The sequence below is a fragment of the Nestor notabilis genome, unplaced genomic scaffold (genome assembly GCF_000696875.1).
Source record: "Nestor notabilis isolate BGI_N333 unplaced genomic scaffold, ASM69687v1 scaffold11705, whole genome shotgun sequence".
NCBI classification, from domain to species: Eukaryota; Metazoa; Chordata; class Aves; order Psittaciformes; family Psittacidae; genus Nestor; species Nestor notabilis.
This window is the reverse complement of record NW_009927918.1, coordinates 47761-74864: the sequence shown is the minus strand read 5'-3', so window position 1 is coordinate 74864 and position 27104 is coordinate 47761. Positions and strand designations below refer to the sequence as shown.

At 39.9% G+C, this 27104-nt stretch overlaps 1 protein-coding gene across 1 annotated transcript in view; it reads left to right on the top strand.

The window, feature by feature from the left end:
* Positions 1-27104, top strand: part of PHLPP1 (PH domain and leucine rich repeat protein phosphatase 1) — a 67390-nt gene that overhangs the window by 22330 nt on the left and 17956 nt on the right. The window contains exons 5-10 of the mRNA XM_010014284.1: positions 7350-7496; positions 8362-8592; positions 10570-10772; positions 12403-12463; positions 14333-14428; positions 18206-18361. Coding sequence (XP_010012586.1) covers positions 7350-7496; positions 8362-8592; positions 10570-10772; positions 12403-12463; positions 14333-14428; positions 18206-18361 — 894 coding nt within the window. The remainder of the gene's footprint in view (positions 1-7349; positions 7497-8361; positions 8593-10569; positions 10773-12402; positions 12464-14332; positions 14429-18205; positions 18362-27104) is intronic.

Genomic DNA, 27104 nt, shown 5'->3' with positions numbered 1-27104 from the left:
TTTCCCAAACCTCAGTCCCCGTTATCTACAATGCAACTTCACAGCTTTTGTTCTGAAATGCAAACAAGAGTTCAAGCTTACTAATTCTGCAGAGTACTATTGCTCTAGGTTTGAAGCAAATGAATAAACCATAGTTTTTATTTACTGCTGCTCTGCTTCACTGGGCTAAGCACGCTTTATATTTGTATGTAATTGTTTCAGTCAGTGCTATTGGAAAACTGCTGGCATCAAGAATACTGTTTGCTTGTTAATACTGAAAAGTAAGTTTTCAGTACGTGGATTTTTAATATAAGCCTGTTGCAGATTTAAAAAATTAAATAAGTGAGAAAGAAAGCCGCAGAGTTTGTTTTGATAAACAAAATGCTGCTTTCAAATTTTATCTGAAGAACATGTTGTTATTCTGATTGTGGTTGTTACTTATTATCAGTGATTATATGGATTTTTATCTTAAGATTGGCTGGTATCTTTTCTCTCCCAGAGCCTCTTTAGAAATTAACTGCCTTCTCTGTCATCTCAGCTCACACTCTTCTGGGCTAGTGGCAGCAACTGGGAGTTACGCCTGTAAGGTATGAGAAGGCTAGAGGACTCAGAGATGTTGATGTGTTTCTGAAATCCCTTGCTATTTCCCACTGTTGGATAGCTGTTTTTATCTGAAAACCTAGAATTTTGGGAGGTCCTCAAACTAAAACCTCTTTACAAACTCATTTGGGGTTCCTCAAACTAAACCCTCCTTACAAACCCGTTGTGCAGCAAGTATGTAATTTCTCTCAGAGAACACTGAGGTTCCCAGATAGCAAGGGGTGAACAGTATTAGCAACTCAACTGTATGAACCCAGGAGACAAGCTTGCTAGAAGTCAGGGTGAGATGTAGTTTGATTCCAGCTTGTCTCTAGAGGAGGAGGGAGGGAAGTCTCCAGCTTGACACTTGGTCTCAAAGTGCATTGAAGTGCTCCTTGTAATTATTGCTGGTGTATGAAACTGAGGTTAATGAAGAAAGTCGGAGGGATAAATCATGTGTCAAATACACATCTTCTTTATTCCCAGGCCCCACAGGGCACTGACTGTAGATGCCCTGGAAGAGATAAGAGCTTTCTCCTTTTCGGGGGATGGTTGGTTGGTTGGTTTATTGCGTTTTGTTTGGGTTTTAGGATGCTCCTCTGGAAAGGAATTTGCTTTTGGATGCACACATTTACTGAAGTTATTTAAATGAATCAAACTAACGTGGGGAGTGTGCTACCACAAGGAATGGAGTGCCATTGCGTGCTCCATAGTATGCGAAGGTGATGGGAGCTTTCTCACACTCAGATGCTCTGAGGGAGCCTTGCTTTTATACTCATTTTTCCTCTTTTGCTTGAAGCTAAAAATTGAAGTGTAGCCATCTTAGCAGTAGGGCAAGAATAAGTTGGTGTCACATTGACAGCCAGAGGTCTACTAGAAATGAACTCCATCCAGTGTTTGCTATATTCTGGTGCTACATTTTTCTAAGTTCTGTAGCCTTGGAATATTTTTGCGGCTTTTAATACTAAAGAGAAACTTGGAATATGTTCTTTATGTAACTTCACTACTTTTGTTTTATTTAGCTTGTAGAAGACATGAATGGAAAAGTTTGGTTTTTTTAGTGTGTCTTTCCAGATCTTCATGACTAGTTGCATTTTACATAGCTCCTGCGTACCTTTCTGAACTCAGGAAAGTACCCTTATATGAATACTCAGCAAAAATCAGTGACATTTGATTGAAGAAAAATAAATTGCAAAATCATGTTGCTACAAATGACTGAGTGGGGAAGGTAGCAAAATTGGTTTAATGCCTGAAACAATGGATTTATTTTTTTTTGATTGTTTAAACTGGAGCAGTGCACACCTTGATAGTGCTAGGAGAAAAATAGATGGCACTAAGAAATATGCTATAAAATAACATTTTTAGAAATAGGATAGTCTAAAAGTAGAAAATGCAGTTATTAATTGGATTCAGTTTAGTGGAACTGTTAGGCTAAGTACAGCAGTATCTCTTCTAAATAATGCTTCAGAAGTAGTGAACATATTTATGGAATGTAGTTATTGTCTGTCAGCCTACTCTGATTTACTTGTCTATTGCTTTCTAATATAGCTTCCAAAGCAAGGGTTTTCTTTTCATATGTTTAAATAGGCTTCTGTTTGGAAGCTCACTCCTAGTTAATTTTGTATTTTAAATATAAATTTCCAATATAGAGAAGGAGAATATTTCTTCACTTCTAGGAATTTTGTTCTTCCTCTGAGGATAGTCTTTCCCCCCTAACGAAGCAGTGTGCACTAGGTACATGCAGAAATGGAGAACTGAGAAGTACAGTGGGTTCAGTTCATTTCCACTAACAGAATATACTTTTTGGTTTGTCTTGTCTTTATGGACTTTTTACCAACTATGTAATAGGATAAAAGCTTTATTGAATGTCTTAAGTTTGGAGGTAGTATGAATTTGACTTAACATCTTTGATTGTTTGTATATTTTGAAAAATAACTGCCTAGGTTTAAGGTTATTCTTTTTTGTGCAGTGCAGTCTGTTTTCTTCTTTCTTTTTTTATTTTTTTTTCCTCTTCAGTATAATCTAGCACTTAATTTTGGCATATAGACTCAAGTCTGTATTCCAGAATTGTTTTGCCTTTTATAGGTTTAATTGCACATAGAGGGGAGAAATATCGGGATGACTGTTCCTGGTGTGTTGGCGTAAAGGGTAGTGAAGATACCAAAACTGCGGCTATCAGTCTGCTTTATTCTTTCTTTCCGCCCCCTCTTCTCCCCTTGAGGTTTAAGAAAAGAAGGAACAAAACTATGTTTTCATTTATTCATTTATCTAATGGAGAAATTGATAATTAATGGTGAATTTATTCAAGTTTCTTCTGACTTAACCAGAGTCAAATTTCACCCTCAGACTAAGTGACCCTCTTTCCTGAGGTGCCTTTACTCCATCTGTTTTTTTTTGTGGTATGACACAAGTTACTTGGTGAACAGGAGTCTTACAGAGAGAAATAGAGTGGAAAACACCAGCAGAGCTGCTCCTATGTTATCTATCGAAAACTCTAATGTCCCCAGGCTAGTGAGCACTGCTGTTAACTTCAGGTAGGCAACGCCTTCACCTGCAGCATCCAAGTGAATCTCTTAACAAATTTAGCAGGGCAAGAGGGCTGGAATGGTTCATTTTAACTAACTTAAGGTTTTCACAACACCACCATGCTGGGAAGGGAAGTGCTATGACAGTATGTCAGGTGCTAGGCTAGCTGCTCCCTTGGGCAGTAAAGCTGTGGATGGGGAATCTGATGCAACTGCAAAAAAACCCCAGTAAATTGGTCCTTTTATTTCCAAGGAGGAAATTGGTGTGTCAGGTTTAAATGGAAATTCTCTTCATGATTAAGTTGTTGGCCAAAATAGCAGGCTTTCATGAAGGTGGCAAGTTGTAGTTGAGTTTCAGCGCTCATCACAATGCTGCTAGGCAAGTGATCTGCTCGGAAATGGTACTGAAGCCAAGGGGCAGTTGTGCTGTTACTTGAAATGATGTTCAACTGGAACCACAGCATAGGCATGAGGCAGCCAAAAAAAATAGTGGAGAAAGTATTGGGCAAGTGATTATTTTCTTTAAACTGACTCCTTTAGTAAGCCATGTCTTCTATTTTGGGTGTAGTAAAATACTGCTTTTTAATTGCTTTTGGTAAGCATAGGGCATGAGTGGCTTTGTCAGACATGTCTGTTGTAGCTGCATTTCAATGATGGTGTATGGCCAATTCGAATATACTAATCCCCCCACTCCAGCCATAGTGGAACACAAATGCTGCACTGTGTAATGGAAATTCCTGTGCTGTGCACATCGGGCAGATCTGAATTTGAAATTAGCATGTCAGTTCATTGCTTTGCTGTGATACAAACTTCTCTTGTTAGTCCCTCTCCTCATTTTGCGTATGTCAAACTAAAGCCACTCTTGATACGGCAGCTTGAGGATTAAGTGAGCATTTTTTGGCTCAATTATGGCAATTAGTGTTCAGTCATACTGCATGTTGAAACCCAGGGGTTGACGTGTCAACATTTTGCTCTAGCTTAAAGTAGGACTATTTTTAGTCAGAGAAGTGAGTGTTCATATATTGGTCATTATAATAGAAAGCTTACTAAGCTAACTGAATGTAGAGTGTTGAGAGAAGCTGTTCTTCAGGTTGACTTTTTTAACAGATAAAAGTCTAGAACCAGGGAAGGAGGGAGAAGAGGAAGGAAAGCATATGTATGGATTCGATACGAGATTATTACACTGTCATGCCTCAAACAAGCAATGCTGTGCTTTTTCTTTCTAGCACTGCCATGGGGACAGCATCAATGTGTGCCCATGGTTTTGGTAGGAGTAAAGATTCGGGTGTGAGAACACAACAAAGATACTGCTTGGTAAAATCTATCTTAAGCCCAACACTGCAAGCTCAGCAGCAACAAAAAACTTGAGTCTGTAAAATACTTCTACCTTATTTATGTTGATGTTACGAGTGTTACTGACTGTAAGTCTATCTAGATATAAGAAGCAATATAAACAATTCAGCATTTTAAATACGGACTATGGCAGTGCTCAATAATGGAAGCTCACCGACCCATTTGTGATGTGGATGGTGGGGAGTGGCCAAAGACAGGAGGCAGACTTAGATCTTAACTTTAAGCAAATGCCTGCTAGTTTGGCTTAGTAATATTCTCTACTAGCATTTTGTAAATGAACACGTTTACAAAGAAGGAAGAAAATACATCTTTCCTGCCAGTTGACTTAAATTAATCTCTTACCTTGAATGAAGCTTATGGTATCTGTCTTTCAGCCTTTCTTTAAAGGCGATTAAACAATGAATTCTCCTTTCTGGATTATTTGACATACATTTCTGTGTGCATTTTCAGCTTCTGTAGGAGTATATCCACTGGATATATGTGAGTATATCCACTGGATGTACTACTAATCTTATCTTACATACTATATACCCCTGTTAACCAGTTTGGTGTCTGTCCTTAGTAATTAGATTTACTCACAGAAAACCCTTAATAAGCACTCACTAAAACATACATTAGGGTAGTAGAGATGTGATCCAGCAGATACTTTGGGCATGGGGAGGGAGGGGGTGTGTGAGGTGATTCTCCCCCCTCCCTTGCTTTTGACCTAGGACAATTACACACCCCACGCCTTGGTCATCTTTCCTCTGTGTATCAGCTTGATTTGCTGTAAATTTGTTTCAAGATTGTATTTTAGGTCATGTAGTAGATTGTAATTTTCACCTGTTAATTTTTTTTTTTTATGTGAAAATTGGAATGGTTTCATTCTGATGTTTCTCCAGCAGCTTAGTTATTTGACTTAATCTTCCTATCTTCACCACTATTTTTGCACTTACCTAAATACTCGGTGGGGGAGAGGGAAGTAACTTCTAAAGGCTCTGGAAGTCTGCTACTTAGAGCACTCTTGTTCGTATTAGCAGTTGACTTTGAGGAAGATGTGGGACAGCTGTTCCACCACAGAATCACCCGGAATTTCAAAGCAGTATATCTGTGGTGTAAATCTACAGTTATCTTCAAGATAAATGCAGGATTGTGCATTTCAGTTCTAAGTTCAAGATTTTTAAGCCCTTTGTCTCAAAATAGAAGATTATGAAGGTATAGTGTTTAAAATAGGTTTTATTTTTTTCTGGCTAGCAGCCCTTATTAACATCAGCTAGCTTACCCTAGCTCCTTTTTATTTCACAGTTCTCCCTCTAGAGATACATTAGTCATTGTTCCTGCACGGTAGTATTTTCCCCTGCAGCAGTAATTTGATTGCAAGATTTCATTTAGTCTCCATCTAACTCTGTTCCAAACTTCTTCTGCCTCAAGCATGGCACAGTGTGTTCGAAATCAGTGATAACTCTGGCCATGACTTTTCCTTTTCTTCTTTTTTTTTCCCTTGATTCTGCCATCTTTGCACCAAAATACCAATAAGAGAGCACAGCATTCCCTTGCTCGCTGCGAGCCTCTATAAACTTTCAGTGTGTTCATGGCCTGTCTTCTGTGGCAAAATCCATACTTCACTTACAGCCCCCACTGAAATACGACACAAAGGTGCTACTTACATTTTCATGTTGAGTTTTAGTCAGTGACATGAGTTTGATTTAGGTAATAATAAAGTGTGTGCCAGTTGATTGCAGTAGCTGGTAAGGATTTTTAAGAGCCTTTTGGTGTTAAACTCTTTAACCTTTCAATGGTTGACGCATTTTCTGTCCATGTTTTCTGGTTGGGGGAGGACAAAGTGTTTTGAGGTAAGAATGTGCTGGGCCAGTGCAGAGGCTATGTATGGATACACTGGCACATGCTGTCAGATATTACTTTCATGTGAAATAGCAATATTCATAGGTGCAGTTTCGCTTCCATCTATATAAAGGCCTGCTTGCACAAATAAAGGACTTGAGGCTTAACGAAGGGAAAATGAAGTCCAAATAAAATGCCAGAAAAGAAACTTCCTCCCATCTATCGGAATCTGACAGAGACCTTTCCATTCATCCTTTTACTTGTCTTTAGGCATACCTCCCAGTGGTTGTTAGGCAACGATAATAATGTTGCTGAGCATGCAGGCTGGCTAATTGGATTGTCCCCGTCTTGGTTTTTTTTTGTTCAGTCTTGGTCATCTTTACTAAGGCAAGCACATGCAAGTTGCTTCATTTGCTGATGTGATAAACCAAGGGGCTTTTAAGAGTACCGTGGCATGTGAAGGACAGAATTATGAAATCTGCATGAGCTGTAACATCATACTTAGTCAAGAGCATAAGAATTTGCCTCTGTCATTAGTGAAGTTTTGCTAAATTCTGCTTTAATTCAGCACATTTCCCAGTTGTATTCAAACCAGCCTTTTCTAATGAGAATTTCTGGTTGAAAGGCAGTATCTACTCACATGAATGGAGCTGAGCTGCACCACAAAATTTATTGTTCAGATAGGCTGAGAATTGCCTGCACCTTGTAACCAGCGTCACTAGGGTAGTCTTATAGCAAGAAATGTGTTCAGAAAATCAGCAATCCTTTACTACAGGGTATGATGCTACAGAAGAAATGATATATATCATAAGGATGGCAAGGGTTTTGTTACAGGAAAATATATTTAGTGTTGTTCAGGGGGTCCTCTTTCTCTATGCCAGCATCATGTGGGTGAACTCTTGCTACTGGTGTTGAACTTGAGTGTCTAATAGTTTCCATGATTGTTCTGAGTACATAAACTAAAAATGCATGGGACTTGCATTTACATAACGAAACTTACCTTGTATTAATTATTACAAGGTAACTTGGAGTGGTTTATGCTCCATTTATTTGTCTCCTTTATTATTTTTATTTTTTCTTATCTCATTGTAGATTCACCAAGTTGAAGAGCCTTAACCTTTCCAATAATAATTTAGGAGACTTCCCACTGGCAGTCTGCAGCATCCCAACCCTGACTGAGCTCAACGTGTCCTGCAATGCCCTCAGAAGTGTTCCAGCAGTTGTAGGCGAGATGCACAAGCAAGTACTTTATTAAAACTTACTGTGGACAGCCTAATAATAAAGGCAACAAGCAGTTTCGTGATACTCTGTAAAGAACCTTGCTATGAGAAACAGTTTGAACTTACCAGGTTTTGTTAGAGGAGATTGGCTTGTAGATCTGTATGAAAGCAGTTGTGAGCTGTGGATGGAGGGGGAGCACACTTTGTGTGTCAAAGCTCTTCCAGTTCCCAGCATTTGATACAAGGGTCATGGTACTTGGTGAAGAAAATCCTTACAACTCCTTGCTTATCTGCTTCAGCCATCACACAAGTTGCAATTCTGGAGTTCGTTCCAGTACCTAAAGGGGGCCTAGAAGAAAGCTAGAGAGGGACTTTTTATAAGAGCACGTAGTGATAGTACAAGTTTCATTTTAAACTGAAAGAGGATAGATTTAGATTAGATACAAGGATTTGTGAAGATGGTGAGACACTGGCACAGGTTGCCCGAAAAAGCTGTGGCTGCTCATTTCTGGCAGTGTTCAAGGCCAGGTTGGATGGGTCTTTGAGCACCTGGACTAGTGGAAGGTGTCCCTGCCCCTGGCAGGGGGTTGGAACTAGATGAGCTTTAAAGTTCCTTCTAACCCAAGCCATTCTATGATCCAATGTTTGAATATAAAAGTGTCTTAATGCAGCCTATGTCATAGTTGCCAAGGCTTTTAAATTATTTGTTCAATATCTTCTGCAGCAGATGTTAGTGTTATTCCTTAATAATTTTCTTTCTTCTGCCCTTTTGTGTATTTATGTCACACTAACTTCAGCAGATTTATGTGTTCATAGGAAAGAAATGTGATTTATCAGGTCACTCACTTTCTTCACTTTCCCTTCCTCACCCCTGTTTTTAATAGCTTGCAGACATTTTTGCTAGATGGCAACTTTCTCCAGTCCCTTCCTGATGAGTTGGAGCATATGCATCAACTCAGCTATGTGAGTCTGTCCTTCAATGAGTTCACCGACATTCCAGGGGTGCTGGAGAAGCTGACTGCCATGGATAAGCTCTGTATGTCAGGAAACTGCATGGATACCCTGAACCTACAGGTGTTAAAAAAGATGCCTCATATTAAACATGTGGATCTAAGGTAGGTATTTGGAAAAGGGGAAGACTAAGTGGATGTCAGTCACTGGTGTTGAAACAGTTCCTCCTCGGCTGTCAGAATAGCCCCTGGGTGCGGATCTCTTGGGTTCGTCCGTAGGACTGTGTTTCTGGTGGTATCACAAACTGACAGCACTTGCTATGACTTAGCACTCCTCTTTGACGATAAGGTAGTATTTAGGGAGGATCAATAGGAAAATGAAATTAATATTTAATATTAATTAATATTTACACTGAAAGATTAAACAAGACTGTATAGGACTCTGGTGATTTCTGCAGTTCTTGTTGCTGCAGTGTTAATACAATGTAAATGATAGTCCCTGACCTAAAAAGCTGTTGTCTGAAATGTTACAGGTGCATGAGATGAAGGAAAGGGCAGTGAAGGTGGAAGAACAAAAATAGATACTTTAATATTGCTTGGTATGTTAAGAAGCGTAGTCTAACATGAGTAACAATATTTTATTGATACCTTCACAGAGCCTAAACAGATCCTTACTACAAATGGCCCTAAAATGAGGTGGTTCTTTATTCTTATGGTCTTCTGCAATCAACTGAGCAAGGCACAGTTCAGAGCCTGGACCATGAGGTCCAAATAGTGATGAATTTTGGAACTGTTTAATTAAGCTGTTCAAGCAAATATTTAATGTACTGTACTGTTATGTAGCTGTCAGACTTGGCCATCAAGGAAGCGGCAGCGTAAGTTAAGAAAACAGCTAAAATAGATGGATGAATTCTGAAGCATTTATGGTGGGGTTAAAATATGCCTGTGTGTTTATGTATGCTAAAAGTAAATAAATAGGACTCAGAGTAGGGATGCTGTGGCTGAGCTGCCCTTGAGTTCCAGTGGTGCAGTTTCAGCCCTCTCATTGTCTGTTGAGCAGTGAATGTTGGTTCTTGGTAACACTACCTGGAATAGCAAACGTCAAAGACGTTCATAAACTGTACTTGCTGCACAGTGAAGGGCTTTGCTTAAGTGAAATCAGAAGGAAGCACTGTTTGTAAATGGAAAATGGAAAAAGGCTGTGGCATTGCCGGGGAAATAGTACCCATTTTCTTTCACCTGGAAAATGTAGCTAATCTGCAAACACAACTGTTACACAAAGGGAAACTCTTAGAAAGCAAGAGCAACAGTAGAACTGTAGGTGTTTGCCCTTATCCTCAGTAAGGGAGGCTTAATGGGCCAGCAGAGGTTACTAAAATGATTTTAGTGTTCTGATCAGAGCTGGGAATTTGAAACTGAACACTTTGGAGTGCTTGCAAGTCTCAAACATTGCAGGGTTATAGATAATATCATAAGTTGAAACTTCTGCAGAAGTTGCTGAGCACTGGCAATGGCAGTGCACTGCAGTGAAGATGTGATAAAACCTGTACTCTTTGTTTGACAGACCCACTTGTCTTGGGTTTTTGCTTTGTTTACTTTATACACCCATTTTCAGGTCTCTGAATTTGCTTGCTGTGGAACAGGATGATGTGAGAGGCGAATATATGGGAATTCATAAATCTCAATTTGGCCTTTCAGTAAGACAGGAGACTCCAATATCTGTAGGTTACTTGTATGTGCCAGGCTGTTCCAGCAGATGTTCCTGATAGGCCAGCAGGATCTGTAGAGATTTTGTTCTTTTCCAAACTGTTGGGCACAAATAACAGCCAGATCGTCTTTTATTTTTATAGACACAATAATAGTAACGCACCTTTTTGCAGAGCTTTTTGTCAGTAGTTTTCAAAGTAGTTTTGAAAGGAACTTGGTGTCATCATTCCATTGTCATGATGGATAAAACAAGTGAGAGGATCCATCCTGCTTTTAAAGTACCATAACGAAGGGGAATATATTTAAATTAACCTTGATGATGAACCTGGAGGCATGCTATTTTAATTCCATGCAGCTACTTGTAGAGTGAGCATTGTTTTGTCAGCAGGAGCCTGCTGTGTAACTATACTTAATCTCCTTTCTTTTGTCTGCAAGATTGAATTCAATTAGGAGATTGGAAGCCGGTGAAGTAGATTTTCTGCATCATGTGACCCAACTGGATCTGAGAGACAACAAACTTGGGGAGCTGGATGCAACAGTTTTTAACAACGTTGAAGTGTTACACTGTGAACGAAATCAACTGGTAACCCTCAAAATCAGTGGATATTTTCTCAAAGCGCTGTACGCTTCCTCAAATGGTAAGTGCATTTTCAGGGCAGGATTTGTGCCTGGTTCTCTGTGGGATGCTTGTGGAGAGCAGTGCATATATCGGAGTGCATGTAATCGGGAGGAATCAGGAGGCTCTGGACATGAGACTTGGATAAAAGGGTTTCACGTGTGCTGTGTCAGTTGTGACCTTCAGAAGTGACTTCCGAATAACACTTAGCTACTGCTTTAGAGGTGTGAAAACTGTGAAAAACTTAGCATTTGGGCTGAAATTCGTCTCTGTATCAGCCAGGAGGGGTCTTGAAGTTGTCAGTATTTGTGTTGTGTTAATGTGTTGCTTTACTAAGGTAAATAAGGCATTTATTGCTTCTCCCCGGAGTTGGGAATTTTTGAAGAAGTGGCCGTTTGTAAGACAAGCTAAAACAACATGCATTTTTGCTGTTGCCTCTAGCTGCTTACTCTGGCCGGAAAGCTACAAAAGCTGAGTAGCTTCATTTGTATTTGATAATAAAAGTAATGGAGGCTTTTCCAGTTGAATAACTTGTGTGTTCCATGAATGGGATTTGTTTGATCTGTCTCTAGAAGCTGCTGCTACTAAGCTGCCATTACTTAAAAACCTCAGTTTTCACTACCATTATTATTTTTTGGAGTAGTTTGGTATGGAATAAACAAAATGCAGGCTCGGAGACCCACGAATTTGATGAGCATTCTGAACTGCCTTTAAAAGGCTGTCATCTTCATGATATCCAAGCCTGTGCCTTCGTTAAGTATTTATGCCAGGATCATTGTAGCTGAGAAAAGTTAACATAATCTGAGCATGTGCTGTGCAATTAGGGCTGAGAACCCAAGTCAGCTCATGTCTTGCAATCACCTGCCTATTTGGTCTTGATGTTTCTCCTGGCTGTCCTCTCTTTGCATCCTCAGCCACTTTGTTTTAGTCTCATATTCCAAAGCAACGATTATGCTTCTTGCACGTTCACATTAGTGGATTTCCTGTAGGCTTAAATAAATGTCTGCTGGTTTTGTTTCAACCCTAATGCTAAGCACTGGCTACCTAAAAACCTTAGATTACTAAAGCAATCAAAATATAACATTGCTACCAGTAGTTGAGGTGCTGTGAAAGGTCTTTAAGGCTGCCTGAAACCAGGAAATCCACAGGCATGCCAAGGCACATGTAATCTGTTGAAAAATACTCTGGATCTTGCCATGACCTGGGGGACCCTGCGGTATTCTGTAGCTTGCTGTTCCAGACTGGGAAATCTCCCTTCCCATGCCTGTGCCATTTTCACTGACCAGTGAAAAACGTAGAGCAGGTTTGTGACTGACTATTCTGGGCAGAGGATGGCGGAGGTGAAGTTACAGCTCTGGGACAGAAATGGAAAAATGAGAATTTGGCATGAAACTTTTAAAATCCTCTGGTTTCTCCTCACTGATCAGTTACGCAGTGTGTCGTAGCAAGTACAGTATAATATAGCAGATGTACTTACACATAATAAAGAAAGAAAATTCAGTTCACAAAGGTCCAGATCCTCAGAAGTTTTTTAGGTTACTGACTTGGTCTGAAGTCTCTGGGTGTTAGCTGCTTAAACTAACTCACGTGGAACAGCCATTTACGTGCAAATCTTTCTCACTATTTTTTCTTAAATATATTTTTTCTCCTAGAACTTGCTCACCTTGATGTGTATCCAGTTCCTAATTGCCTGGCTTATATGGATATTTCTAGGTAAGAGTATACTTTTTCTTGGGCCTGTTAAATACACATTTATAGGTACATTTATATCAGATTAGGCTTATGGAAGAATGACAGGAATTTGGCCTTGAGATGTAGGAATGATTTTCATAGTTAGAGGATGGGCTTTTTTCTGCTGGGCAGTTCTTACCTGTTTCCTTTTTATAGATTTATTTTTCTGGTTTTTTAGTACCAAAAGTAAAACATACCTTTATAGTTAAAGGAAAAGTTTCCCTAATTTAATGATTTCCTATCTTATAGAGATATAACATAATGATTCAAATGTGCACCAGTGAGAGACATGTACAGAAGTTACTTTCTGGATATGTCAGTCATAAGCCCAGCATAGGTGTAATGGTGTGATAGTTTACTTCTCAGTTTAGCAACTCCTGCAAGTCATGGTTGTTCTTTGCACCATGGCTGCTGTAGGAATGTCTGCAGTTGCCATTTAAATACATCCATAAATCTCACCTGTTAAGGGAGATGGGATAAGGAAAGAAATGGGAAAAGAAGTGTGTTAGTTTGTTTCACAATTTAAGGACTGAACCAGGAAAATACTTTATAAATGTGCTTGATGTCTGTCTTATTTAAGGAATTACTCATCTGCACCATTGAAGGGATAATCTCATTAATTAAAAAGCATGCTTAAAGCATGCTTAAAGCACTTTTAAGCTGTTCAGGGTGATTGTAACAATTAGTGAGTTAACCTGGGCAAGTGGCCATCAACTTCTAAGTTTCATCAACCATGAGTTAGTTATTTGCATTGTGCACCTAAATGTAACACAGGTGCGACTAAATAAGTGTGATTTATTGAAAAGCATTCTTTGTAAAGCTGTGTTCTCCATTTAGCTGTAAATGAAATTGGTGTAGAATGCATGATTCTGATCACAAACCCCTTTTTGTGCTGCAGTTCAATGATGGCATGCTAACTAAGCAGGCAGAGCATCTTCAGCTTCTTGGCTCACTTGAAATTAGGGAAATCCGAGACCAAAAAGGAAGTTATCCGAGGATAAGAGGGGTTGGGATGCTATCACATATTTTGGTTAAAGGCTATTGCATGAATAAACTATAGGATGAAAGTATGTGAATGAACATAAACATTGGTTTATGTTCATGCTGTGTTAAGGGTCCTATTTCCAAACTTCAAGTCTGAGTGCTTGAATATTATTGCATGCCCAGTTTTGCATTGTGTATGCTAAGTCAAGTAGTGGTTATGTGAATGCGCATGCACACAATCTCCTCCATGCATTTTGTGCTGCTAGTTTTTGTCTCTAAGGCAGGATACATGGGTATGTTTTCTGTGCAATATTTGGAAAAACTTGCCTCTAAGAGCTTAATTTTCAGAAGGGTTAGTTTCTGTGAAGACAAATGCAAGAAAAGGAAAACAACTTCTAAGATACACACTAAAAAGATTTTGCTCTATTCAGTGAGACAGCTGAAGAGTGGTAGAAGGGTTTCAGGGTTGAATTTATGGGGGATCGAAGAGGTGTTTTAACTGTGTAGGGTGTGAATATTTTCTGAGGAGTATCTCACAAATTTTCTTGTCCATGGACTTTTTCAACCTCAGTACCCTTGATACTCTGAATACTTCTTCCCCAATAATTTGGAAGCAGCTTTTTTCATTTTCTTAGTGGCTGCACATCTAGCGAGATAATAATGCTGTTAGCTTTCTTGCCTCCTCACTCGACCTTACTGCACTGTTAATGCCCTTAGAGAAGGAGAGCTGATAACAATCTCATAGGAAACATACTATGTAGCAAACCTGTTTCCTGCAGGTATCTGAGTCTCTCTTAAGGCTATATTATTAATAGCCTTTACATCTTGATTATCGTTTAGTTACACCTCTTTGTTCTTTATTCATAGGAATCACCTGGAAAACCTGCCTGAGTGGGTGTGTGACAGTAGGAAACTGGAAGTGTTGGATGTTGGCCATAACCAGATACGTGAGCTGCCTGCCCGGTGAGTCTTGCAGACCAGTTGCACAATGTGGAACAGGATAAGCAATTCAGAAATAATTGCTGATTCAGTGTTTAGCTTGTTCCAGTGACTGTCAGGCCGTTTTATCTTTTGTTTGATTTTATTTTTACCTTGTGGGATGTCATCATGCCTTAAGCTTCCACCCAGCCTTTCTTCTTTTACTTTCATGCAAAGAAAGCAGTGCCTTTGAACTCCATGTAGAAGTTTTGAAGCTGTTCATGTGGCTGTTCAGGCAGAACAGCCTTCATTTTTAATACTGAATATTAAATATTTACAGCCGTATCTTTGCATGACAGAGATACAGAAATTGTAACTCGTTTGACTGGAGCCTAGAGACTCCAGTTCACAGTGCCGTTTGAGGGATAAAGGGTTGAGAGGGTAAAACCTTATCAAGGAAGCAAACTCCTGCAAGTAGAGCAATTGCATTCACTATCAAGATGATCTCTTTTCCATGAGTCTAAACTTAAAATTCATAAATACAAATGCTAGGAAAGCAAGTGAACAGGAAGGAAAATAGCGAGTTTAAATAATGAATGACATCTATTAGATGTTTTTTTATTTTCTAGAGAGACCTGTTCCAGGGAGTATACTGGTCAGGCTGCTCTGTATGCTTCAAAAGAGATGTAGTAAAAGGAGAAAACATTAGGCACAAAGGGAGAAATTATCTGGAGATGTGCAGAGCCGTTGAAGATTGTAGACAGCTAGTATGTGGTAAGCTATTACATATTTTCTTTAAAGAGCTGTAGAGCATGGAGGAGCATCAGAAACCAAAAAGGATAGTTTTGTCTGGGTCAGGTGAATGTGCCATATGGTGCAAACTGGCAGTTTTAGTGTCAGAAATGAGGAAAGAATAGATTTCAGAAATGTGGGCAGAAAAGAATATGAGGAGATTTACAAGTAAACTAACAGGCTAACATGCAGACTATTAATCCCTCTGTTTTTTCACACAAAGTGAAACTGCACCCACTCAAAAGGTGGGGGGAGCAAAAGTTCGTTTGCCTTTCATTTGCACTTCATAACAGCAAGGACTATCAAGGCACACCGGATATCTTTGGGAGATTAATGATTAGCTTAAATGAGGTACAGTCAACATCCCACTTGTCTCTCCTGCCATCTTATCATTAACCTCAGGAAACAACTTATCTTTGAAAGCTCTTCTTTGTAGTATGTGTCTAGATAGCTTAGCTCCTAATAACTCAGCTCAGTTTTAAGTCCTGGTTCAAAACATAGGCTTTGAATGTCTGTAAAGCTTTAGGGAAACTTGCGTCAGGATTGAAATGCAAATGGCTCAGGTGTATGGACCTCCTGCTAAGTGTCAGGTGAATACTCGTGCCCAGGAAGTGTGTTCATGTGCACTGCTGTGTGCTTTTCATTCTACACAGAATAGCATTCCGAAAACCTAGCAGGACTCTTCTAGGAGGATGCCTGCAACTCTAACCACAAGTTCAAACCTTGACTGACCAGCAGTTTCCTTGAAGGCTGAAGGTTGCACCTAATCTAAACAAACTACAGTTAACACTCTGTGCATTTGCCTCTTGAAACAGAAAAACAATCCTTGAAGACAAAGAGTTGAAGCCGTCGAGATAGAGGACTGTGTAGCAATCTTTATCCCTATTAAAGAAATGGCAACAATGTAAACCAGTCTATAATGCAGTCATTTCTACTTTAAAAGTACTGAAAAAATGACAAAAGGGTACTTGAGCTATGCAGGAGAAATTCAGTGTCATAAAATCGACGTTGTCAAGGATTCCCCAAAGAAAATAGAAATGCTTCAGTTAAGAGTTGACAGAATGACCTTTCTGGCACCAATGAACAAATGTCTGTATGGATTTTTATTCCTTTTTGTCTGAGTTTTTTTTTAAGATCTGTTTGTATTCAACATTTTGTTGCCTTGAACAGTTGCTAAAGGAATTGGTTGAATGCTTTCACCAAACCATATTTTCGCAGAAGATGCTGATGCTTAGTGATGTGCTTGTCCTCAGAACTTTTAATCCCATCAAAAAAATCCAGTGGGAGTTGGGCAAGTGGGAATGCTGCCCATAGGGAAGAGCAATCCCAGCATTCTGGTTCACCACCCAGCTTGAGAACTAGGTGTCCCAGGCTCATCAGGTGTTTGCTTAGTTAAATGTGGTGGTTCAATCTCTTCAGGCAGCCCAGTTCCTTTGGTGCTTTGTGTTACTTGGAAAATTAGAGAAAACAAACAAACAAATCCCCAAAGACTTACTCAGTTCTTCTGAATTACTTATCAAATACTTTTTCATGGAAAAGCTAATTGCTAAGGTTTTGGCCATGATTTGAACTTTGCTTATTTTAAAATGGCACTGCCCTCACCTGTCCAAAAGAAGCTCCAAATAAGTAATATGGTTTTTTTGAGACATTGTCAACCAGTTCCACTTTTTCTCGTAATGTTTGGTGTTGACGATACTGGCCAGTCTTGGTCAGGAAAAGCAATAGAATAGAAAGGCAAATCCATAACTGAGAGAGATTTTTACAAGTTAAAGTGGAGTGAAACAAAAATGGTTAAATAATGAAAACTTAATAGATACATTTATCACAGTATGGTTAAGTCTTTTCACCCTGTGTTGAGCTCTGGAATGATACAGCTGGCTGTTGACTTGCATCCGTGGTCGTAATGCAGACAATCCAGCCAACTGAGATAACTGTTAACACTGGCACACAGATACGGAGTATGATTGTATCTATCAAGGGGAAAATACTTCACTGATTATTTTGGCACAATAATCCAATGACCTGATGTATTGTAGGGAAGGGGCAGGGAGGCTCTTTCTGTGTATTTGGGTCATTGTAACAGGGAAGAAGATTTTGCTTTAATGCTGAGTAATTTGAGAGTCTTTAAAGCAGGTCAGCCTGATGCGCAGGCTCACCAGATTAAACAGTACAGTAGTGGCAATGTAAGACAGGTGGCAGGTGAGGAATTATCTTTTTTTCTTAATTTTCTGAAAATGGTTCCCATTCAAATTCAGGAGTTGCTCCATCTTTGAGGTCTTTAGGTACTATTTTAAACTCCTTGCTACGTTGTTTATAGGACAAATTTTAGCTTTACTATTTGATCAAAACAGCTGTTTGGTCTTCTCTCTTTACATTGTCCTCTTCTCCCCCAGTCGTGTGTGTGTGCCTCCCACCCCCCCAGAAAAATGGAGCAGGGGGATGGGACTCCAGGTCATCTATCGCTTGTAAAAGCTCAAGAAAGTAAAGCCGATTAGATAAATTTCATTCGCTGTAGAACTGTAAAGGAGGCTTTATGTTAGTCTGGTATTAACAGAAAAGGAATATTGGGGGTGGGGAATTGCACTGGATTATGAGTCAGCACATGATGAACACAGCACTATGAAGCTTGTGGGGTGACTGGTGATTTCACCCACACTCCTGCAGTTCTTCCATTAGCTAGGGGGATCCCACCCAAAATGTGCAATTTTGTGCAGCCTTTGTTAGCAATTACGTCCTTCACTGTCATGCTTCTATATTCATGTTTTACACAGTGCAATAAGATAACCCTTTCTCACTGCTTTCACTCATGAATCATCCTTAAACCTCCTTTTCCCTGTCTCTGAACAACCTTTTCAAGAAGTTGGTGGAGAGTGGGAAGATATTCTTGGATCTGTGCGTAATTAATACCATGTCTGCTAATCAGTTGGCTGAATCACTTTCTTGTAGAGAACTGTGATATCACACCTAAATTCTCAAAGCAACTCTCTGGTTTAGTTTTTTCTCATTTTGGGTGTTTTTTGTTTCTCTCAGGTTGTTTTACAATAGTAGCTTGCGGAAGCTGCTGGCAGGACATAACATGTTAGGAAGGCTACCAGATCGGCTTGAGCGAACGCAAGTGGAGGTCCTGGACGTGCAACACAACCAGCTCCTTGAACTGCCATCTAACCTGCTTTTGAAAGCAGACAGGTACATAAAGAAATTTGATCACGACTTGCATGTGAGGAACCTTGCTTTGTGTGTTACTTCCTAGCTGAAAGGGTAATCTGAGGTTCCCCTAATTCGAAAGTTGCCAAGGCTTGTGTGGTAAGAACAGATGTCAGCCCAACTCACCAAAACACATTCTTTTTATTCTGGTTTTATTGCCTTATATGGTTGCTTCTTTTTCCACACCAAGCTCCTTCTGAACACCTACTTCTTGAAATCTAGCTGTAAAGTGAAGCACATGCTATTTTCTACTACATACACTGAGATGGGTTAGTGGCAGTTTCTTTAAATACGTATTTCTTAGGCTTGTTTGATGGAGTGTGAAAGCTTTTCTTCCCTTTCAGTCAGAGGCTAGAACTTATTTATACCTGTCAAACAAAACAAAATCTGTGCATAAGGCTGTCAGAATAACTCAGTTATTCCCCTGTCCTTGCTTTGTGAATTTTTTATGCTTTTTAAATGTTTGTCACTAATTTAGCTTGTGTCGCCACTTGATTTGCTTTTCTGGATTCTTATTTTCATGCTGCTATTTCTTTAGAGTCTTTATAATCCTTCTTCCAGGGTATGAATATATCCTAGAAAGTGGTTGTGATTGAAATATGGGAGGTAGCATTGTCTGGGGATGGTGGATGGGCTTGCCCTGCTTGGTGTCAGTATTCTTTGCAGCCGTGCACTTCCACATATAGTCATGGGATTTCTGAGTGCTCAACCCATACATAATTTAACAGACAGGGAGACCGAGTGCTGTAGGGTTTTATTTCTGATCTTAGCTGTGACGAAAGGCATGCATAGTTGCTGGATTTCTTGAGAGGTGGAGAAGCAAAAGTTGTGGTGATCTCACTGTCACAGCTCCTCTCACAGTTAAGAGTATTGCAAAACCCCTAGTTTTATACTGTTGTTCATTCTGTTATAAACTTCTGGTTAAATTTCCTGGGATTCACAGTGTTGGGAGTTGGAGAATTAGGTTGGTGGTTGAGATGGTTTCTAAATAAGCTCTTGACTTACTCTTGAGCAGTCATGTTCTGTGGAATTTGTAATTTAGGTTAAAAGTTACCTTTCAAAAGGGTTGGGGTTACTAAGACAGGGTTTTGGTTCTGGAAACCTGTCTGACATTTCAGCCTTGATTTGCTTTAAAGAGCCTTTAGGATATTTTTGTACCTTGATTATTTAATTTTTTTTTACAACTGTTCCATACGTGTCCACACAAGTCTGTGTGGGATACCACCTTTGGAATAAATTGATTATCAGCAAAGTTATTCTGATGTTAATTTACTGTTTCAGTTGAGATTTTTCATAAAAGCACAGACAAAGCATTAAAACTTAGCAAAGTTACTACTGTAATAATTGCAATTATCTGTCACATTTCTAAGTGGTGAAATTCATAGCCTCTTTATTTGGCAAGAATGTTTCACATCAGCAGCTCTAATTGTTTTGTGGATGACTTTTCAACCTATTGTACGTTACAGATTGTATGAACTTCAGAAATGAAACCTTGTAAAAAGCTTTGTTTACAGGAAGTTGCAAAATTACGTCAAAAAATGCTATTTACAGGTCCCAGGTTGAAACTCATATCTATTTGCTTGGAAAGGAGAGAAACCCTGAAGTAAGTTTCAGAAAGCTACTTGGCATCTTTGAAAGCAAAGAGACAAATAGTTTTGTAAAATTTCTACAAAACTCAGATTGTAGGCTCAGGATGTAGGTTAGTGCAGTTTTGGCAGTGAGAGAGAACCTGAATTTTTTCCAGTGCAGCTCATTTCTGTATCAGCAATAGTGTGGTCAGCAGGACCAGGGGAGTAATAATTCCCCTGTACTCAGCACTGGTAAGGCTGCACCTCGAGTAGTGTGTACAGTCTGGGTCCCTCACTACAAGAGGGATATTGAGTTGCTGGAGCGGGTCCAGAGAAGAGCAATGGAGATGGTAAAGGGTCTGGAGTGTAAGTCGTACGAGGAGCAGCTGAGGAGTTGTTTAGTCTGGAGAAGACTCAGGGAAGACCTTACTGCTCTCTACAACTAGTTGAAATGAGGGTAGAGCAAGGGAGGTAGCTGGTCTCTTCTCCCAAGTAACAAGCAATAGGACAAGAGGAAATGGCCCCAGGCTGTGCCAGGGGGATTTAGATTGGATATTAGGAAGAATTTCTTCACTGAAAGGGTGATCAGGTATTGGAAGAGGCTGCGCAGGGAAGGGGGGGGATCACTGTCCCTGGAAGTGTTTAAAAAAAATGTAGATGAGGCCCTTAGTGACATGGTTTAGTGGTGGCCTTGGCAGTCCCTGGGTAATGGTTGGACTTGATGATCTTAAAGGTCTTTTCCAACCTAGTTGATTCTATGATTTATCTTTTTAAACTAAGCTACAAAACCGTAGACAGCTTTTCTTTCTTTTTGCGTGATGCCAAAACAGGAACAGGCTAAAGCCAGGACTGGGAGTAGATTTCCAGAAGTTTGTTACACGTGTGCTGCTAAGAGGTAGAATTAAAAAATATATCCTGAATAACAGTATTAAATGGCTGATTCAGGCTAGTGGATTTTTTTTCTTCCCCTCTGAAGCTTCGATATTGTGTAGCTTTTGAGCAGTACAGGGCACATTTTTTCAGTCTTCTACGGGTGCTAGCAGTGTCATGTACAGTGTCATCACAGGAGATGAACAGAGTTTACCCATCCTGCCATCTCATCAGCATTGCAGCCTCCCTCGCTTGTGATGATAATAGAAGCAGTTGGCTTGGGTGGACTTTTCCTCCTTGTTCCCTACCCCTTTACTGTCTTGGCTTGCAAATGGCTTGTCCTTGCTGGTGCTCCTATGACTGCTGCAAAAGGGGTAACTGTGAAGGAAAACAAGATTAGTACACAATGTCTGAGTTTTAAGTTTGGAATTTCCTACAGAAAACATCTTTTGTTTTTATTTTGTTTTCCAATGTTTGCATCTGTCAGTAGAAATGGGTCTGGGCCAGGGAAAGGTGTTCAGAGGGTTTGTTTTGATTTAAAAAGGTAAAATGATTCTCATCTCCAAGCATTCCCTGGGAAGCACAATCTGTACTGCCAGACGTGCCAAGAGAACTGGGTTTCCTGAGTGGTCTGCCATGGTCTTTACCCAGCATGTAATGTTGGACAAATTACCTTACAGAACCCTTGTCTCTCTATAAAATTACTCACCTTTTGCAGCCTTGAAATTTTTTTATTTTTTTATTTTTGGAAGATATTCAGGTCTGTGCAACTGACAGATGATATCTTGTCTGGATATCTGAAGTCTTATGCTGTGAATTATAAACGCTTTCTCCTTCTCAGTCCTGAATATTTGACAAAGTGGGTGTGAAGCGCCTTGGGCGAACTTCAGCACAAGCACTGGTGGGCTTTGACATCTAGAACATCTGAGGAAGGGAGGGAAATCTGTGCATTGGTGCACAAAGAGAGAATATCACTTTCACCCCAGAAAAAGGAAAGAAACACTGAAAAACCTCTGTTCTTTTCATAGCAGAATCAATAAACATCGCTTTTCTGCCTTAATCCTTCAAAAATCAATGGAAAGGTGTCATTCTCTGCTGAAGAGTATAATTTAGGGATATTTTGTTGGTCTGATTTTTAATTAACTTGTGTTTTAAAGTTACTTCAGGAGAAATTGAGGACCACCCTCTGAAATGTTTCTCTGACCAACACAGAACTTGGTTCTGTTTATTGCACTGAAAATATGCACATCTTGATCATGTTAGCAGGGATCAGGGATTTCTCTTGTAGGGTGGGGATTTTCTTGGCAAGATGAGCGCCACAGAGGCAGCCAGATAATCTCTTCGTTTCTCATTACCAGATGCTGCAAAAACAGAGAACTCATGCAAGTGCTATGGCTTATGCGGAAAACTCACAAGCTGAGTCCTGAACCTTTTTTTCATGCACCTGCATTGCTGCAGCCTTTCATTTCTGTCCACAGCTTCATCTGTTGTCATGCCTTTCCTGCTTTGTCCAATTCTTGTACTTTTGGAATTGGTCAAGGAAAGCAGACTTTTACAGCTTTCCTTGACCAATTTGCAGCAAACTGCCATTTAATGGCATGAAAATTGTTGTACAAAATGCTTTGCAGATAAGACGAGCAAGCATTCAAGAGCTTTAGCTGGCTATGGATGAAAAGCAGTGGCAGCGGTCAGGGAGGTTTAAAAACGGAGACACAGTGGTGAAGGGTGAGGGTTTGCCTCTTGCCTAAGCTTCCTTTCCAGTTAGTATGAATATTTTCAGTATAAACCCTCAAAACAGCTATCAGACTATTGAAAGCAGTTGTGTGGTGAAGACATGTAGCTGTGATGTGCACAGCTTAAACCTTGCACTTTGTTTTGTAGTGTCTGGTGGTGGCCGGCCTTGGTGGCTAAACCAGTGTCAGCTGTTTCGCTGTCTAAGCTCTCCTCTGCATGAATCTTGTTTTCAGCTTTGTTCAGCTGTTCTTATCTGTTCTGATTTTCTGTTTGCTTGTTTGTTTTGATTTGATTTAATTTGTTTGGGAGTTGTTGGTTTTTTTTGTTTGCTGGTATTCTAGAAGGTGACCCAGTTAAACTTGCTCTTGTTTGATATTTGCCATTTCCACCCACTGTGGCTGCTTCTTTTTGATGAAAGTATTCAGTCCTGTCATGGATGCATGAGAAGTGAGGGAGGAAGCAAAGTCGAATGAACGCAGAGTTATCTCAGTGTTATCTCAGTACTTCCTTTGCAGAAATGCTTAGCTGCATTTGTTTCTTTGCTGTTAAGTTAGGGTTTGCAAGCAGATATACTAGAAACTGGGGAAATCCCGGTTAATGAAACAGCTAAAGATAGGTTAGAAAGTAAGAGGAGACAGCAGCAATTAAATGTGGTTTTTTGGCAGTCCATCAACAGGAAGGAGGTTCACTTGAATGTTTCCGTCCTTTCTTTCTTTTTTTTTTTTTTTTAAGAGAAGAAATACCCTCTTTTGCAAGGCTGGCAAAACTGCCTTCATTTTTTCTTTCTTTTCCCCCCAGAACACACTTCGCTTACAGGATTCTTCCTCACACACCTGCTACCAGAATTATAAATTATTTTAGGATTAGGGGATCAGAAATTGAGGGCATGTCTCTGCAGAAGGGACTGAAGAAGAAATTTTGTGTTTTGATTGCTCTGTGCTGATGGAGATCTTGGGGCACAGGCCAAACTGGAGAGATTGTGATTTTTCTGCATATTCTCTTCTTGCAGCTGCAGTATTTTTTCCAATTCTTATCAGGACTTTCAAGCTAAGCACAGTGGTTTTGATTTGCTGCTGCTTCGCCATTGGATGCAGTTGTCTGTGCTCCTTTTAATGTTGAGCATTCCTAAGCTTTTTGGAGGACTTGCATTTTTCAGTAGTGGTTGTGTCAGTAGATTTTCTTCCTCTGCTTTTGGAAGTTCAAATTGAGATCAGAATCCTCTGGGTTTAAATAGGGAATGCGTGTGACTGCATATTGAGTCTATTTTGTTGAATTAGATCCATGTCCTTGATTATAGCCTATTCTTTGGGACAGTGTTTTTTTCTGTTTCATCTCCTGGAGAGGTTAAATCCAGCAAGGGATTGTACTTCAGTATCCCATAAAACCAAAGGTGACTGATTCTGGACGGAGATGAGTGTTTACATTATTACCCCAAAGGAGAATTTGCACCTTGTCAAAGCTGAAGAATTCTGGCATCTTCCTGCCAGCGCCTTCGTTTCTTTCTTAATCTCCGGCACTCTTTTAGTACTTGTTAATTCATGCTCTCCCTGCTATATTATACTCTGGTATGTGCGCAGGCTGCTGAATTCAGGTTTTTGTAGTGATGCTGTACTTCTTTTCATGAGCTTGTGGTATAGTGTGTGGGTGGAATTGGAAAGGGAAACAATTAATTTTGGACTGAGCTTTAATACTTGACATTCTGCTTCCATCTGATAAGCAATATGAGTGGGATATCTTCAAGGAACATGAATCAGTTTAGGTCCATGCACAAGAGAGATAGAAACAGTTGTGCCCAAGTAAATTTCCACTGCTCTGGAGGGCATTTGTAAGATGTACCTTCTAAGGTGGCAGCTGGCACCTTTCACGAGGATGAAGAAATACGGGAGTGGAAATAACCTGGAGGAGGACTTCTGTGTTAAATCAGCATGAGGGAAAACCTGATGGGCAAGTACAGATAGATGGGACTTTTTTATTTTCATTTTTATTTTTTGGACATAAGTTTATAGCACAGAATTGACAAAACATTGGCAGGAGCAATCTACTGGTTCATTCTGTTCCCTGCCCAAAGAACGGCGTCCCTTTTTAATTCAGAGAATATCATGAAAGAATTACCATTTCAGAATGCCTTTACCATTTTAATGTAACAGCTGGTCTAAAGGAACATGTAAATAAGCAGCATATTCTTTTCTAAAAAGTGAATTTAATGCTAACGATGTCAGCTACAGACAGATCAGTATGTGACTATCCTGAACCCGACTGTTGATGCTACCCAGCCAGGAGTTGTTATATAGGGGGGATAGGTGGGGTACCCCTCTACCGTAGGGTTCCCGTTCAAGACTTTTGGCAAGATTTTGCTAGCCACCTTGCTTGTGAACCTTGTTCACATCAAGGCACTAAACTGTGTGTCAGGATAATGGAGATTTATTTCTACTATTGTTGTATCACTTTCTGGAAGATTTGGCAAAAGGATGGAGGGTTACAGAACAACAGCTCTCCTCTCTACTTTCCCCATGGGAAAATATATGCATCAAAACTGATTTCTGGCAGGAATATGCAGATTCCGGCCCCTTTTAATACCAGTGAGGGAACAGTTTGAAACTTCTTGTTGTATTCCACCAATGTAGAAAGTTTCTTAAAAACAGAAGAGCTTTTGTTGGATTCATTTTTCTTTGAATGTAAAATGGCTTCAGTACAGTAGACCGTATTAACTGCAGCTTTATCAGAGCAATGTACCTTTTCTTATTTGAAGCTTTCAGCTGTGTTTTGTGCTAGCAGTACCTGAGCTAGCCCAAAACTTACGTTCTTCTGAACTTAATGGCCACAGGATGCTCTCTAGGTTATGTTCGGCTACCTTTGGTTCTTAAAAGAAGGTACATGTGAAACACTCCAGGTTATTCTGCTGCAGCTTGCAAGAACATAAGTAAAACGTAGTTTCCTCTTCAGGGCAGTGGAACATGCCCTTTCTTGGGGAATATTTTGCTGCCACTTCCTCATCCCCATCATATTCCTGTGAAAGTTCACTTTCCCCAGCAGCCTTAAACCTTTTTATTACTTAAGCCTTTCCAGGCTAGGCTGAAGATGACTATTTTGTATTAGGAGTACTGCAAAACATATTGTGGCTTTAATGTTAATCAAAGTGCCTTTTTTTGTGGAGAGAGACGACTATCATGCATATTGGAGTGAAGTTGCCAAAGTAATGGTTGTCTGTACTTTGGTTTTAATTAAGTACAGGAACCGTTGATGTGGTATGCTTCAGTTTAATAATCCAGCTTTGAATGAGCTTAATGTATTTTTAGTTTATAGCTAAAGGGCGAAATTGAGCAGCATCTTTTTAGAATAAATAAGTAATTTAAAAAACCCTTGTAGCTGCTTACTCCCTTCTCTGAATTAATCCTCCCTCTCCTCACTTCCTCCTCTGCAGTTTTACCACCCTTGTGAATAATGAATGAGCCTGAGGATTAAACTGCGTTTCTCCGAAGTGGACTCCTCTGTGTAAAACAGCTAACCTAGTTTCAGTTCTATGCAGTGCTGAGAGATTTTTGCCTCTAATGGAAACAGTGGGGTTTTTAATCCTTTGGCATTCCATGTGAATCTTCTGTAGCATGTCTGACACTTACTTGCTGCTGAGCAAGTTTCAACCAGCTGCAAATCTCGCAAATCCATTTCATTCATTAATAGACCTTAAAGGTCAGTGTGGATTCCTGCATGGAAAGGAGAAGTTATCAATATTTTATCACTTAGATTGATGACAGGAGTGCACCTACCTTTTGTGTCTCGATCAGTGGCTGTAGAGGTGTCAGCCAGCTCATTTCTGAGTCTTGTTTTTTAAGTGCAGCTTTGCCCATTGCAGCTGCCTATTCCTGTTAGTTGGTAGGAGCAGTACAGCCCAGTTTGAACGCGGTCACTGCAGACTGGCAGGCACACACTTATTTCTGTATCGCAAGTTCTCTAAGGCAGCTTTTCTGAAAAGGGGAGGAAGGAAGAGAGAGGTCTTATTTTTGTTGAAAAGACATGGTTGTGCCAGGTTTGGTTACTAAAGGATAAATAGCCTTATTCTCCCACTTCTTTCGAATTGCTTGCGTGAATTCTAGCCTTCGAGATGCCTACAGTGCATATTCCTCCAGTGCTGCTGTGATCACCAAACTCCCCTAAAAGAAATGTGAGTCCTCTGCCCGCAGAACTTGACTGGCAAGAGTGGGCAGTGCCCATACCTCTGCAGCTCTTGTTCCCATTCTGGAAAAAGTCCTTTAAGGGAAAAAGAATAATTTCATTTCTGTGCTGCTTCAGTCCTTGCTCCTTGTGGCAGGACTGCAGAAAATACCAACAGGGCTTCTGCTACTTTTGAGGAGTAGGAGAAAGGCACTTAGGAACTACATAGAGATCTGGCTGTCTTGCTGCATAGATCAGCAAGCAAGTATATATATATAACTTTTTAAATTTAATTTACTATTAGTACTGTCTCTTTTTAAAATCTAAAAGGCAAATGACTGCTTGGTCTCAGATTGGTGTAGGGTTTTTTGGTTGGGTTTTTTGGTTTTTGTTAGTAGTGCGTC